Below are 16,502 nucleotides of genomic sequence, written 5' to 3' on the forward strand. Positions count from 1 at the left end.
TTCTGAAATGTGTGTGTGTGTGTGTGTGTGTGTGTGTGTGTGTGTGTGTGTGTGTGTGTGTGTGTGTGTGTGTGTGTGAAAATACAATCAGACGACTAAAGAACAACAAAAACAGCAGCTCAATATTTGATGTATTTCATTCATACCAACAGAAGCCACCTTACCTCACTGTTTTAAATTTCATGAAAGCTTTAGAGACAGTTAAATGGATCCTTTGGTCACAGAATACAACACCCATAAAATGATCGCTTAATGTAAGACTGTGTGTCAACATCAGTCAGCATCTGGAAACAAGGAGGCTGGGCTTAGTCCATGTAACCTGACAGCTGTGCAGCTGATAGTCATTTTAAATTAGCAGCCTTGCAATGCGGAACATCTGAGTGGGAATGTGACTTCTGCTCTTAGAGTAGTGCATCCGATTTGGAGTGTTACTGCAGCCTGTATTTAGGAATATGCAGGTCTGTAGGACACCGGAGATTTACACCTGGTCATTTCTCAGTGACATGACATGCTGGGTGTAGAGTAGTTGGGAGATTTTATAAAGTAGTGAGGGTACAGTTCAGCAGATTTAAATGGGTTTACCTGGAACATCGCAGATTAAATGATCTGATCCCATGTAAGGCTAATTAGGAATCTTCTTCTTACAGGGAAGACTAGTTCTCCCCACTGAAGAGCACTTATCTTGTAGCGATGTAAGCCCTCGCAGCTTAATCAGAAGCGAAATGAATCAGTCCTCTAACTTCGCTCAACCATCTCTTAAGTGTAATTTGAAAGCGTCTCATGTTCTCCTTAATCTGTTATAAAAGATCTAGTTAGCAGAGTCAATCCAGAGCCTAAACCCGAGCTCTCTTAATGCACAAAATGACAGTGTGACTGCTGTTAGTCCGGTTTATTCTTATAAAAAGAACAGCTGGAAGTTTTAGGATAACATGCAGGGATAATTGACTGTCTTTGTGTCCATCTCAGTAAATAAATACAATACGCTGTCACTGAGTTTAGCTGTTAAGGCGGAAACCAAAACTCGATTGTGCCCTTTTACACACATTTACGTTTTTTTCTCGTCTCTACACATTTTTGCCAGCAGATGGCGGCATTGCACTTTTGGCTTCGCAGCTCCGGCCGCACCTGGTACCGGACTCTTTTATACACCCCCCCGCCAATCCGTTAAATGGAGTTATCCGGCAGACCTTTAACCTTATACAGCACTGATAAACATGCACTCTGTACAGACAGAAGAGGTAAGTATTGTTGCACAACCAGGGCCACACAGTCACAATCGGGCCAGAGGTACTGCAGAAAACATTTGAATCATCTTGTTCAAAGTACATATCATCTCTGTGCAATGTAGTCGCTAAATAGTCATATAACAAATAAGTGTTTTTATTATTTCATTTTACATTTATTTTCCTATGACCAAAGATCCTATAATATGAATGCATATGCAATCTTTATGAAGTCACAGAAATCTTAAAGACAAAAAACAACAACAACAACAAAAAAATTCAGTTTTATAGGACTGACATTTAACACAAAGACACATTTTATATATATAAATTCCTGTAGTACTTCATAACAATATGAAAGATTAACATGAGGGATTAACACAATGGCATCTATAATATGTAGGCACTGTGTGCAATGATAAGACTACAGCTTTCATTCAGGTGATACAAATACAGTGATACAGTTGTTATGTTAAAAAGGTAATAAAAACTTCAATGTGCATGTTTTTTGTCGTGCGCCCTTCAGTGTCTCATGTATGCATATATATATAAAGATTTCCTTGTCTTGGAATGTGCTCCTATGTGTACAGTCATACAAAAAATTCAAGTTAGATTTAATTTATTAAAACACATAGCTTAAGGTAATATGCATATAATCACAAAATCTCCCCATTGTTTTACAGGAATGAGATTCATATTTTGATTTGGTGAAGATAAAACTCCCACCCCTGCAGTTTGCACCAATAAAAATCCATCCCACCTTAAATAATCCTAAAGAATAAAATGGATAGTTGCTCATGAGCTTGTTGATTAGTTTTTCTTCTGAAGAGAGGTGTAGTACTCAACCAACACCCTCCAGGCTTTGGGGGCCATAAAACCATCTGGAGGGTTCTCCCCGCTCCGAGCCAAGCTCCTCATCATGGTGCCAGAAATGAACTGAAACTCGTTGTGTCTGAGAAATTGTAGAAGAATGGGGGAAAGGGAGTATACAGTGGGAAGGACAGGTTATTAGAAATCAAAATTTGCAAATTCTATAATAGCGCCGTGATTAGATCTTGACACAAATACCAACTACCACACAAACACATATAAATGCACAAGCCTAATAACGTACAGTCTGATTTTTGTGAAATTTTTAGTTTGGCCCTGAAGTTTTTGCCGTAAAAGTGTGTAGAAGGCAATGCAATGTTTTACTGTTCAGTAAAGAACACCCAAATAAGTACTAATGAGCTACTACCCTTTGTCGTTCAAAATGTGTATTCCTTCAACAGCTGGTGAGGGGAGAGCTGCACCTAAAACTGTAGCTCAGGAGTTAGAGCAGGTCATCACTAATCAGAATCAGTCTGAATCCTGACTACTCCAGTCTACATGCCAAGTGTCCTTAGGTGAGATACTGACCCTCACATTGCTCTCAGATGCATTGATTGGAGTGTGAATGTTACATAGAAAACACTTAAGCATGGAAAAACATTCTTGTATGAATAACGCGTGTTGTATAGAGTGCTCTCATTGCTCAGGTAGAGTAGAGAAGTGCTATATAAGAACCAGTTCACTGAATGAAGAAAGTGTTTCATGTTTGTGCCACACTTTTTTACAGTTTTATTTTATGTTTCTATGTGTGGAGCCAAACTCTGGAATAGAAAGAGACAGTCTCAACAAGCACATGGATGACAAAGGACTTTATCAAATACCACATGGTAAATGAATGTCAGTATATGTGAATGTTCATATACGTGTGTTCATATATGCATATATGTGTTCATATGTGTGAATATATGTATATATATACAGTCAGGTCCATAAATATTGGGACATCGACACAATTCTAACATTTTTGGCTCTATACACCACCACAATGGATTCCAAATGAAACGAACAAGACATGCTTTAACTGCAGAGTGTCAGCTTTTATTTGAGGGTATTTACATCCAAATCAGGTGAACAGTGTAGGAATTACAACAGTTTGCAAATGTGCCTCCCACTTCTTGAGGGACCAAAAGTAATGGGACAGAACAAGAACCATAAATCAAACATTCATTTTTTAATACTTGGTTGCAAATCCTTTACAGTCAATCACAGCCTGAAGTCTGGAACACATAGACATCACCAGACGCCGGGTTTCATCCCTGGTGATGCTCTGCCAGGCCTCTACTGCAACAGTCTTCAGTTCCTGCTTGTTCTTGGGGCATTTTCCCTTCAGTTTTGTCTTCAGCAAGTGAAATACATGCTCAATCGGATTCAGGTCAGGTGATTGACTTGGCCATTGCAAAACAGTCCACTTCTTTCCCTTCAAAAACTCTTTGGTTGCTTTTGCAGTATGCTTTGGGTCGTTGTCCACCTGCACTGTGAAGCGCCGTCCAATGAGTTTTGAAGCATTTGTCTGAATATGAGCAGATAATATTGCCCGAAACACTTCAGAATTCATTGTGCTGCTTTTGTCAGCAGTCACATCATCAATAAATACAAGAGAACCAGTTCCACTGGCAGCCATACATGCCCACGCCATGACACTTCCACCCCAATGCTTCACTGATGAGGTGGTATGCTTAGGATCATGAGCAGTTCCTTTCCTTCTCCATACTCTTCTCTTCCCATCACTCTGGTACAAGTTGATCTTGGTCTCATCTGTCCATAGGATGTTGTTCCAGAACTGCGACGGCTTTTTCAGATGTCGTTTGGCAAACTCTAATCTGGCCTGCCTGTTTTTGGGGCTCACCAAAGGTTTACATCTTGTGGTGAACCCTCTGTATTCACACTGGTGGAGTCTTCTCTTGATTGTTGACTCTGACGCACATACACCTGCCTCCTAGAGAGTGTTCTTGATCTGGCCAACTGTTGTGAAGGGTGTTTTCTTCACCAGGGAAAGGATTCTTTGGTCATCCACCACAGTTGTGTTCTGTGGTCTTCCTAGTCTTTTGGTGTTGCTGAGCTCACCAGTGCGTTCCTTCTTTTTGGGAATGTTCTAAACAGTTGTTTTGGCCACGCCTGATGTTTTTGCAATCTCTCTGATGGGTTTGTTTTGTTTTTTTCAGCCTAATGATGGCTTGCTTCACTGGTAGTGACAGCTCTTTGGATCTCATCCTGGCAGTTGACAGCAACAGGTTCAAAAAGCAAACAGCACACTTGAAATGAACTCTGGACCTTTTATTTGTTCATTGTAATTGGGGTAATGAGGGAATAACACACACCTGGCCATGGAACAGCTGAGAAGCCAATTGTCCCATTACTTTTGGTCCCTTAAGAAGTGGGAGGCACATATACAAACTGTCATAATTCCTATACTGTTCACCTGATTTGGATGTAAATACCCTCAAATAAAAGCTGACAGTCTGCAGTTAAAGCATGTCTTGTTCGTTTCATTTGGAATCCATTGTGGTTGTGTATAGAGCCAAAAATGTTAGAATTGTGTCGATGTCCCAATATTTATGGACCTGACTGTATATATATATATATATATATATATATATATATATATATATATATATATATATATATATATATATATATATATATATATATATATACATATATATGTCTCAGAGTATAAATATTATATTCTAAATAGCATTGTTTATTAAACCTGAATGCGCTTAAGGTCAGTAATTGTGTGTGAGTGATTCTATAAATAGAGTTATCATATAATTAGTTTTTATTTTTATTTTGTTTTGACTTTTTGCTTTTAATTCAGTTTAGTTTAAGTTCCAGAGTGAGTTTGTTCATTTGAGTTTAATATTTACTTAATAATGTTTAGTTTTAGTTTAGTTTTATTGGTTTCAGTCTTAGTTGTTATTAATCATTGCTGTGTGGAGGACATGTCAGAGGCGAGATTTAGGAAAAATTAGAACAGGTATTACAATAAAAACACAACTATTTGAAAGCGGTTGCCCACAAGATGTCCCTTGTATTTTTTTTTTCAAGTCTAGTTTCTATTTTAGTTAATTACAATGGTTTTTAACCATCTAGTTTTAGTTTTTACTTTAGTTTTAGTTAACTATAATAGCCTTGTTATAGCTCTAAGTGAATGTATGCGTATATTTATAATTGTCTGTCATTTCATATATGGGCCATTAGCTTGTGAAAGGAAGCTGAATACTGCAATCATCCATTAGATATGAAGGAGGGGTAGAATTATATTTTTCAGCAATTAAATTTGAGACGCTTATATACAATCAAGTATCGGGTTTTGTATTTTGTTTTATTAGTGTTTGCTAACTTCAGATTACTTCAGGTGGTTAGTAGGGGGGTCACTGACCGGTCTTTAGTCTGGTCTGAACGGGGCTTTAGCAGTTAATTTCGCATCTCTAGAAGTGTGTGACCCCTTGAGGTTCAATATTGACTGCAACTTACAAGAAAAACCTGCAGATCTTTCATCACTCACCGGTCTTTGTCATAGAAGTCCATAGCCTTCTTAGTTTTGTTGTAGGCAGCTACCCTGAAGGGAATGATCTCTACAGAGGTGAGACCTGGGGCCATGGACAGCACTTTTCCACCGTGGGTGGGCTCATACAAGTCCTTTTTAGTCTCTGGGTGAGGCATACCTGCAGGATCCCGGCCGACAATGTAAAAGTTTGCTCCGGCGATCATTCTGGCTCTGCAGTGCCACTGAACCTGAAAGACATTGAAGTTGATATCACATGCACACGTATTTTTTAAAACCTTTGAGTGAGCCATAAGCCACCGCTGCTGCTCACCTCTGTAGGTCCAGCATACATCATAGGAGAAGGGAAGATGGCAACAATGGTGCTGGCTGGGTCCAACACGCCCTCCTCCAGGACAGCATCATGTTGCCTCATCCTCCACTGCAGAGGCACATCGTCGTCTTTGGTCCAACCACCGAGCGGGTGAAGTAAGAGGACTGGATTTTTGTATCCTCGCTCCAGCAGTCGCCGCTTGGTGTCCTGCATGAGCAGGGCGTGACCATTGTGGATCGGGTTACGCAGCTGGAATGCAAACACCGCATCTAAAGACAGAGGAGCATATAATAAAATTAACATACAATAGACACACGCGCTTCATGATCATGCCTTCCAAAATATGTGTCACAGCCAACATGCGAACCATGCCTTTAACAGAACTCAAATACACCCTGATCATAGTGTTCAAATTCACTTTTATCAGAACAAAAGCAACAAAAATGTTGGTGGTGTGTGATGACAGACAGATGCATAGAATTTTATATTTTTCTTACTGTCAACAAATCCCATTATACCTAAAAACCAACAATACTGTCCACTCACATTTTCTCCTCCTTCTATATCTATCTATACAAATATATATAAAGCGTAGTTTAACTGTGGGTTTAACATAAAATTTAGCTATACATTCACACACTTACAAGATCTGCATTACTTGTTAGTTATGTTAATCTGCTGTTTAATAACTGGTCCTATAGGGCTTTGCTACTGAAGAAGACTTAATGCTTCCCACTTTGACCACATATTCAGCATTTTTTTAAACTTTTGCACTGGGTGACATTACAAGCATGAAAGAAATAGCATTGTGTTTATTTTAAGTCAGTCCTATGTACATTAATTACTCCTTAGCATACTAAACACAGCCCCCAAAATGCATAATTTCCTTCTGTTTGACGTTGATGTTTTCTATAACAACAGTCCAAAGCTATTTTAAGGAATCACATGTTTTAAAATGTTCTTAGGTGGGGACAAACAGGTTTGGGCTTGGCATGCTATGGAAACTACTGAGACAGACTGTTGGTTTCTTTTTGCTTTGGGCTTGTTAACAATAAGAAAGTACAGGTTATTGTCCACCTAGTGCAGATAACACCATGCTCTCACACCGGTAACAAACCTCAGCATAGTAAAAACACAAAGGGCCAAAATAAACAGTGCATTGTGGATAACATGAATAGGTAAAACAATATCTGCACAAAGCAGTCACATCAAAGTGAGCGGGTAAAAGTAAAAACAGATGATGTCATGTAATTGTTCATTGCATTCAGGAATACAGTTAGCTCCATTAGCTTTTGGACAAAGACACTTCTTAGTTTTGCCACCACGCGGATTTCAGATGCAACAATCAAGATGTGATTGGCGTGCAGACTTTCAGCATTTTGATTCAAGGGGTTTAACAAAAGTTTTGCATTAACTGTTAAGGAATAACAACTATTTTTGCAACCTTGCCCAAATTTTCAGAGGCGCAAAAATAATTGGGCAGTTAAACCATCAGTAAAAACTGGTTCAACCTGTAACCATACATGGTCATGCCATAATGACATGTGAATATTCTTCTGTCTTGTTTAACAGGTAATATGGTATGTTTCAGATGACCTCTGTCATTTGGGTACAAGTTAATCCTGTTTTTATTTTTCCACAACCATGTGGGCTCTTTGAGATGTTGCTTTTAGAAAAATCTAATCGTCCTTCCAGTTCTGAAGTGTAACCAGTGTTGTAAAAATTAAGGAAAACAACTCTTTTCTTATTTTATTGGATATAATTTTGTATTCTGCAGTCATCAACTGCAGTTATCTTCTCTGCGGTTGCTATGCAATCGCTCAGACCTTTTGGTGTTTCTGAGCAGATTGTTGATCATAAAGTGTTTGCTATCACTCAGATAGGTTTATTTTGGGTTTCAGTCTAATAATGGGCTTTTTCACTTGCATCAACATCTCTTTGGACCCCATACTGAAAATTCCACTGAACACTTGGAATACCTCCAGATGTTTTACTTGTTTAATGTGCCGGGGAATAATGAGAGAACAGGCCTGCCCATGAAACTCCTGATTAGCCTTGGAAAATGTGGGAGTACATATACAAATATGTCTGTAATTGCTAAACAGTTAATAATTGAATACTTTTGTTACCTTGAACTAAAGTCTGCACTTCAATCAAATTCTGATTGTGTGAAGTAAAATCCACTGAGGTGGTGTACAGAGGCAAATTTACAAAAACTGCCATTGTCCAAATACTTACAGACCTAACTATAATATGTGTCCATTGATCACAGGACATGTCACAAAAATCAGCATGCAGCTTTAAAGTTACCATTTAATTTTTTCCATCTGGTCCTTAGTCAAGTTTTCTGAAAGACAAAGGGTGTATTGCTAAATACGCTGCTTTAATTTTTTCATGTTTTCACCGGTTACCATAGCTGCTTTATTATAGAGAAATATATGTGACACACTGGAAGTTACTGACAACAAACCAAACAAAAGGCCACTTTTCTATCTCCTGATCGTCACTGCAGTGTTGTACTTTAGATTTTCTCACCTGCTTTCATATCTTTGAACTTCTGCCTGAGCTCCATTGGAGTAAAGCGGTACTGGTCAAGTCCATCGTTCCATCTGATTCGCTCCAGCACCTCCAGATCACCACCTACCAGCCAGTCACCTCCTTCCATAACCATCTGCCAAGGATAAAAGCAGAGAACAGTTTTTCATCATTAAAACGCATAATGCTGGCACGAGAACACCTTCCAGTCTCCAAATTTTTAACTGCGCACACATTTAATATCTGCATTATAACCTTAATGTACGGGTGTTGTGGACAAGTAGTGCCCCACTGGCGGGAACAGCGTTCCTCCTTGCGGTGCGCATAGAACTCGGGGTTCCTGAGAACAGCCACACGTGAACCTTGGTACTCCAGAGCTACCGCTGCACAGCCCTCAAGCTTCTCCTTGGTCTCAGAGCTAACAGGCAGGACGATGGGAATAGACATGTTGATGGCCCCACCTGAGAGAAGATGAAGCGATCTTAAACATACAAAGCCAAGTAATTATCATTCTACAAGTGTTTTCTTTTTTTACACTGACAATATGAAAACAGGTGCAGCACACTAATGACAAACACTTTAAAGAGAAGGAGCGTGATCTCAGACAGGAGCTGTAATTAAATATAATTACTATTATTATTGGACAGTAAAGAAATAGTCAAAGAATTAATTGGTCTGTCATTAAATAATAATATCTTTTACAGTTACTTCTTTGCTTTAAGGGCATGCATACTATGTACTTTAGAGCAATTTTGTATGTTTAGTGAAATAGCATGTGCTTATTTTAAAAATTAGAGGTTCATTCATGCTTTCCCTTCATTCTTGCCTCATTTTAAAACGAACCAGACAATAATTTGCCTGTGTTATTTACACACATAAAGAGAAAAGAGGAACAGAGAAATTGTTTAATTTCTGACTTACAGTATGTGTAAAGTTTGTTGCCACAAGTGTAACCGACTTGTAACAACAAAGATTATCAACATCAACCCTAGTTAAGTGTGGCCACACTTTTGAGCATTCACTTTTCTCTCCCGTTGTTGTGTGCGTGAGCTGCCTTACACCCCTTGCACACATACTCATAGAGCGAGAGCGAGATCTCACTGCCGAATTGTGAATGGAGAAAATGAAAGAGAGACCAACATTTTAATATTACTGTGAATTAGAAGTGAAACAGCTGAGATCAAATGCTATGTTATATATATGTGACGACTGAGTCAGCAGAGCTTCTGTAACTTTTACACGCCATTCACATCAGCCGACCTCGCCAAGCCTGCTCCGTAACTTTACCTGTCTTGAGCTGCTGTTGTTCCTAAGCACTTTCACTTGGGAATGGAATATCTAGGAGGGAACAAATTTCATGAAGCGACTTGCTGCAACAATAGGATCTTATTACAGCGTGACGCTTGAATGCAGTCAGCTCTCTGGAACAACCCATCCTTTCACAAATGTTTATTAGACAGATTGGATTTTATACACGTCTTGGCAATGACAGTGAAAATACCTGAATTTCAAGATTAGGAGGCATGGCCCAATAATTCTGTTCACATAGTATATTTCAGATATTTCAACTTGTGCTTTGTATCCAGGGTTAGGCTTGTTTGAGGCTGAAAGTGATACGTAAATGATGCTAGATGTCGTTGTGAACAGTTTGCTTAGACTTGGAGATAACATGTTCACATGCGGTTAGACTGACTGAAAAGATCGCATGCATGATATACTAACTCAGTGGTGTCAAACATAAGGCCTGGCGGCCAGTATCGGCCTGGTGCGGATTCCGATCTGGCCCAATGTATGGCTAGACATGAATTTTGGACTTTCAACTGTATTTTCACAAGTTTTACAGCTTTTCCTATCAATAAAGACCTCCCCGAACGCCATTCATAATTCAATAACAGATTTCTGTAAGTTTACACATGTACTTCTTACCATTTAAGCCAAAAGAGTCATGCTGAGAGATTTCTTTCATTTACTGTTTACTGCTGACATTGCACTTCTTTTTCTTATGTTAGAATATCTCATTGATTAAATGTGTAGTTACATTTCTTTGCACTGGCAGAAAGGGGAGATTCACTGGTCTGGCCCACATAAGATCAAAGTGTATGTAAAATTAGTCTGACATCCCCACACTAACTGAATTCATCACAATTCAGCTGCCTGATGTCACTTTTAGGAGCAGGTAGGTGGTGTCTAGATGTTGTCCCGGGATGTTATCAGAAAGTTTAATTACTTCTCTTACCATCTAGGAGATTGCCAAAGTGCATAGTCTGGAGGAACTCTCTCTCTCTCATGAATCCCTTTAGTGGACTGGCCCAGCCCTCGGCCAAAACCTGCACCCACTGCAGATCCAGCTGTAGATGAAGAAAACAGCATCGTCAGCAGGATGAAAAGAAAATAAGACAAAATACTTGTAAACTGCAATTCCAGTTCACGAAAGCCATATATTTTATTTGTTGTATTGCAAATTAAACACATTTCAGTGGTATTCACAAGTTAATCTGTAGGCCTGCTTTAAATAAGTGAATAATTTAACAGTGGAAGGATTGACCCCAGTGGAATACGATAAAATAGAGACAGACAAAATGAGCTGCAGATTTACAAAAACCATTTCAACTATACACACAAAGAGTAAAATGACAATTTGACTACACGGAGAATGAATTCACTTTAAAATACTTTCTTTTTTTAAAATGAGCATTACTGATTTATTTACCTTTATTTTCACAATGTTTGAAACAAAGTTTGCCAAGAAGCTGCACATCTGTTAGCATCTGCAGAACATTGACTGACAGTCACGTGAGCATTTCCCTATTGATTAACCAGGGAAAAGGAAATATTTCCTTAGTACACAGTGTCCACACTGCAAGGAACGTACCCATGAACAGCTGTCTGGAATGCTGAGTACTGACTCTGATTTCTCATTTGCTATGTGACAGTAGAATGTGTACTTACCTTTGTAATGCTGATGGTGGGCAGCGTGTTTGCTTCAGCCAGAACATGGTTCACCCTGTCACCTGGGATAAACAGTTCAGTCACCTCCTCCAGGATCTCATTTGGTACAATTTTCTACATACAAGAAGAAAGTGAATGTTCACAGTTTAATAACGCTGCTCATGTAGGGACTCAATGACCTTTTAAGAGTTTAAACAGCACAGTTAGTGCATCGGAAGGCTGTAAAATAACATTTCTTTTTAGATTAAACTATACTGCTGGGTGTATGCTGCATATTTTTTGTTCCTTTTGGTGCAAAATGGTGCTTTTTTTGCATGATTTGCATTTATTTAATGTTTTGTGCTTGCACTGAAAGATCCTTCAAGAGATTACTCTGTTTCCCTTATAGCAAAACGGTTACAGTAAAAACATATCGTTGTGCTCTCACTCCTATATGTTCTGCTGCCAAGGGACAGGTACTGTCACATGATTGTTCAGGTATGAAAAAGTAATAACAGCTTAAATTGCATGATGAACAAGCCAAGTGTATTCTGGGAACAAAAGGTGACATAAGCCAAAGAAGTTCGCCTTTGGACACTAGCTGAGTGGTGCATACAGTGCGTCTAATTACAGGTTTACATTCTGAATCAGACACGGCACACTAAATAAATAGCACATTCATAAGTATAGTATTGGCTAAATACTTTATTTTCTGCACCGTTTGAGTTTATGGAAGCTCCTTTCAGTAAAATCAAACATCTGTGAATGCCTTGCCTGATTTTGTTTGATGTAATTCTACACAGCAGGATTAATCTGTGCAAACTGCGTCTGCGTATTCATGTTGACACAGCGGGATATTTTTTTTTTTAAATCAGTCACCTGTTACCTCAACGACCGGGGCTGTAAAAACACACATGTTTACACATTTACTCTATCAGCAACCTTTCCTTCAGTAAAGATAGACGCTTGGCAACAGAACCAATGGCCTTTTAAATACTCAATTGTATCTTCACTGTGTGTGTTTGTGTGTGTGTAAAGGTCGGTTAGTGTCTTTTCTACGAAGAGCTACAATCTCTACATGCCACGGTCTGAGCTTCACCTGTTTTTCCAGTTTTTCTTTTGTGATAGAGATCCATGTTTGTACATACATGAAGTGCAAACATAGTGCTCATTCACTAAAAAAAAGGGAGTCGTAATCCTGTAGTTAATTTCTTTTTTTTAACACTGTACTTGCTGAATCACTATTGTTTGCTGCTGCAATATAAAACCACTGAATAGTACCAGGTAGTTCATTGCCTCTCGCTAGTTGTTACCAACCACTTCCTTCTCATGTGAAAGATTTCACTGATGGGCAGAGAATGCTTAAAGATTGATGTTAATTATCAAGACTTATTGTTTGTTTTTAAGGTGGTGTAGCTGCCCTTAATATACTGAACTTATTTTAGTACAATAGCTTCATGTTTAAATTAAGATTTATTTCTACTTTGTGAAAAAATAACTTTATTTATAACTTTACACCATTTATATGGTGTCCTCTTGATCATGCCACACAGCTGAGAAATTGCCAAATATAAATTAACATTGTGGGTAGTGTCTGTGTACACTGGGCTGTGCAGTGGTTTATTCTGCTTTAAAAGGTCTGGAGCAAGTCTTTTGCACTGCAACCATACCTGTTCCTTGAGCAGGTCCAACACTTGATGGAGACATTCATTTACAGAGAGTTCTCCGGTTTTCAGAACAAGCTCTGGACGCTCTGGACGTTCGTACTCTGAATCAATCCCAGTGAAACCTGGCAATAAACCACAGATATCACTCAGACCCTATCAGCATTAATACTACCTAATCACTTGACTGAGACAGAATTACAACATGTGGTGAACTAGCCTGTAGATATTCATAGGGTCTGGGAAGACTTTCATATCTCATAGATGTTTCTTGCTGTGAGTACCATCACACTGACCTTTGATCTCTCCAGCACGAGCCTTTTTATAAAGTCCTTTCACATCCCTGCTCTCACACACTTCAAGAGGCGCGTGGACAAACACTTCAAAAAATGGCAGCCCGGAACTTGCGTGGACGCTCCTTGCCTCATCGCGATCCTGTGGGAGAAACAGCACGGATACATGATTTTAATGCATTTTTGATTCGAGGTCGACTTAAAATCTAGCGTCAACCTTTGTTAGGCAATGATTTCAGCCTTAAATAATCACATGCAGCATGTAACTCTTAAGCTTTCTTCACCTTGGCGAAAGGAGAGATGAAACTGGTGACACAAACGAGGCCGGCATCGGCAAACAGTTTGGCCACCTCTGCAACACGCCGGATGTTCTCCTCGCGGTCTTCGGCAGAAAAGCCCAGATTCTTGTTCAGGCCGTGGCGAATGTTGTCTCCATCCAGTGAGTAGCAGGGGATACCATGGGAGACGAGATAATCCTCCAGGGCAAAACTGATGGTAGTCTTTCCAGCACCAGACAAACCTAGAGGTAAAAGCATGGTGGGTATAGTAAATAAGCAAATTGATCCCAGTCTAAATATGGTGGAAAAACTATGAAGAGTTACCAGTGAGCCAGATGGTACAGCCCCTAAAGCCCCCCTTGGTGCCCACGACCTGCCCTCTCTTGCTCCGGCTGACGTGGTGGGCCTGGTACACCACATTGGTCGCCTTGTTGAGATTCTAAAAGAGAAGCAGCAGGGGCTCAAAATATATTATAAATATATAGGCTAACATATTGTAACATACAGACTTAATATATAGGCTCAGAAGCAGACAAAAGAGTATTCAGTTTGAGAGTATTCAGTTTGAGCGTATTCAGTTCACATATTTACCTGGATAGACATCATAGACAAGTATCACCTGCTGTTCACGATGTCATAGAACAAATAGCATTTGCTTTTCACTGGATCCTTTTAAATTTACTTCCAAGTCATGTAAAGTAACACGTCATATATAATTTTTCAGATTAGCTGAATCCGACTGGTTCTACAAGGATAAAGTAACTATGTGGATGTGAATGAATGGAGCTGTATAGACTTATAAATGGGAAGGTAGGGAAGCTCATGAGGGATGCAGGGAAGGAGGGAGGGAGGGGGAGGAATAATTGACAATGTGTCCAGTGTGCTGCCTGTAGCCAAGCGATGATGTGGCAGTGCTCGTGCCCACACGTTCACCCTCTGCACCCAATCGCCCTTCTTCCCTACACCCTTACGCCTATAATGCCCACCCAGTATGAAAGTAGTTTAACAGCCCGAAGGACTGCACAGAATTCCAGCTGCCATTGGATGAACTTCTGTGAAAAGAGCCCTTTTTTCCCGGTGCTAACACAGCCTCGGTTGTAAAAATCCTGCACTCTGACACAGCACAAATCAAGGTGTGTATCAATCAAAGGACATGGAAGGCTTACTGCATGGGAAAAATATACAGACCCACACGCTGTGGGAGAGGCCTAGACAAACAGGGCTATTCTCTTAAACATAGGAGCCACCTTCCACTGCAGCCTCATGCTGCCAAAACACCACCTCATCATGAATACAATGATGGCACTGGTTGGAAAAACAAAGTCCCATCATTCACTATTAAAAGTTGTAATACCTTTTGTAATAATACCATCCCAACTTAATATTTTTTTTTTACCCTCTTTTCATTTCAATCCCCTTTTCATTTTCTCTTGTTGTTGCATTCCTTTTAAAGAATGCCCCTTGTGTAACTCTTCTCCCCTCACTCCAGTTCAACTTCCATCCTCTTTCTCAGGAAATCACAGGGGATAAATGCTGATAACTATGTCAGCGAATTCCTCAAAGAAAATGACACATGAGTATTTCTTACTGTTTAATTGCTCCTGAATTGCTCAGCATGGGAATTCTGAAAGCTTAGCCAATTGAATTAGCTACTAAATGTCAAAAGGAGCAACTATTTCGCAACTTCCTTTGAAAAGTGACTGAGTGATTTTATCAAGAAAGCTGATGATTAATCTTCGTGGTTGCATCAGTGTTACACAGTGTCAGTAATGATGCACCCCTTCAGTGGTGTATCCCTCATATGTGGCTCCACATATGTCTGCGGCATTCCCGTGCAGCATCACTCTAGCACTTTAACAGGGGCCTCTTTCTCCCCTCTCTCAAAAGACACCCTATGTTATGAATGAACTACACTGACATGGATACGTTACTACAACAACTGTCCCATTCAGAGTCGAGGCAAGTCTACAAACAGCCACACCTGGCAGGACAGTAAAAAAAAAAGCCTGACAGTGAACGCTGCTTTGCAGAAAATTACATTTAAATAAACAATCACTCCTAAAGAAAAAAAAAAGATTTTTTTGTTCTGCACGACCAGCAGACCTCCGTAAGATCGCCGTTTTTAAGGAGGGCTTAAAGCAGGTAGTCTATTAACGTGACACTAAGTTCGCACACATGTCGGGCTGCTGGCTGACACAGTACATTTCGCTTTTTGTGGGGCTAATCTGATGACAGCTTACATTTCTGGTGTCTGTTTCGACCCGTTATCTCCACATCTACTCACTGTGCGAAGCCTCTTCACTCCGGACATTTCGCTCTAGTGTTATGCCGCCAAAGGACTCCTGGACGCCGGACTCGGACCGCTGCACACACGCAGGCCTGGATGTTCGTCGGATGCTGGATCGACTTATAAAGCAAGAAACTTTGGGCTATAGTAATCGAAAGAGGCAACGGAGGGGGGTGTTTAAAAGGGACTTTCAAGACACGTAGCACTCCACTGGCCCTGCCTCTCCTCCTGGCCCTCCTCCTTCAACGTTAGAAAAAAAAGCGGATACCGGCAAACCTCAAGAAAGACGGGACGAGGAACAAAACCGACCGGACCGGGTAAAGCTGGATATATCGCCCCAATGCCACAAACTGGCAAGCGTTGGAGTAAAATTCACTCTTACTGAGGCGTCGAGGAAGTCGCTGGTGTCTTCCCATCCCCCCCCCCCCCCAACACGTCCAGACGCTGGCTCACACCACACCTCACCCCATATGAAAAAAATCTCTTTAAAAAATCCAGTCATAAAACAAGCAAGTAGAAAGTTTCTCCTGGTTGGAAATCTATTTTGCCGGTCTGTCACAAAAATGGGGCAACAAGGGGTTAAATGTAGCCCACGTTTAATGA

General features: G+C 40.0%; 1 protein-coding gene across 2 annotated transcripts; it reads right to left on the reverse strand.

The window, feature by feature from the left end:
- Nucleotides 1–890: 890 nt before the first annotated feature.
- LOC134639894 (bifunctional 3'-phosphoadenosine 5'-phosphosulfate synthase 2-like) lies at nucleotides 891–16,288 on the reverse strand. 2 transcript variants are annotated; one of them, XM_063491405.1, is made up of 12 exons: nucleotides 15,897–16,288; nucleotides 13,937–14,051; nucleotides 13,619–13,854; nucleotides 13,338–13,476; nucleotides 13,048–13,166; nucleotides 11,399–11,512; nucleotides 10,686–10,797; nucleotides 8,705–8,910; nucleotides 8,450–8,585; nucleotides 5,915–6,183; nucleotides 5,602–5,831; nucleotides 891–2,175 (listed from the first exon to the last, which is right to left on the reverse strand). In XM_063491405.1, the coding sequence occupies exons 1-12, from the start codon at nucleotides 15,921–15,923 to the stop codon at nucleotides 2,034–2,036; spliced, it is 1,845 nt and encodes a 614-aa protein (XP_063347475.1). In that variant the 5' UTR covers nucleotides 15,924–16,288; the 3' UTR covers nucleotides 891–2,033. The 2 variants fall into 2 exon arrangements, with proteins under 2 accessions (XP_063347475.1, XP_063347476.1); XM_063491406.1 differs by lacking the exon at nucleotides 15,897–16,288 and adding an exon at nucleotides 14,204–14,284.
- Between the last annotated feature and the right edge of the window lie 214 nt (nucleotides 16,289–16,502).

This window comes from Pelmatolapia mariae, linkage group LG13 (assembly GCF_036321145.2).
Source record: "Pelmatolapia mariae isolate MD_Pm_ZW linkage group LG13, Pm_UMD_F_2, whole genome shotgun sequence".
In the NCBI taxonomy this organism is placed as follows: Eukaryota; Metazoa; Chordata; class Actinopteri; order Cichliformes; family Cichlidae; genus Pelmatolapia; species Pelmatolapia mariae.

Excerpts from the sequence above, each read along its gene's own strand:
- LOC134639894 (XM_063491405.1), bottom strand. The coding sequence starts at position 15,923 with ATGTCCGGAGTGAAGAGGCTTCGCACA. Across the intron at positions 13,167-13,337 it reads TCGTGCTGGAGAGATCAAAG|GTTTCACTGGGATTGATTCA; the intron begins GTCAGTGTGATG and ends GTTTATTGCCAG. Across the intron at positions 8,586-8,704 it reads CACAACACCCGTACATTAAG|ATGGTTATGGAAGGAGGTGA; the intron begins GTTATAATGCAG and ends TATCCTTGGCAG.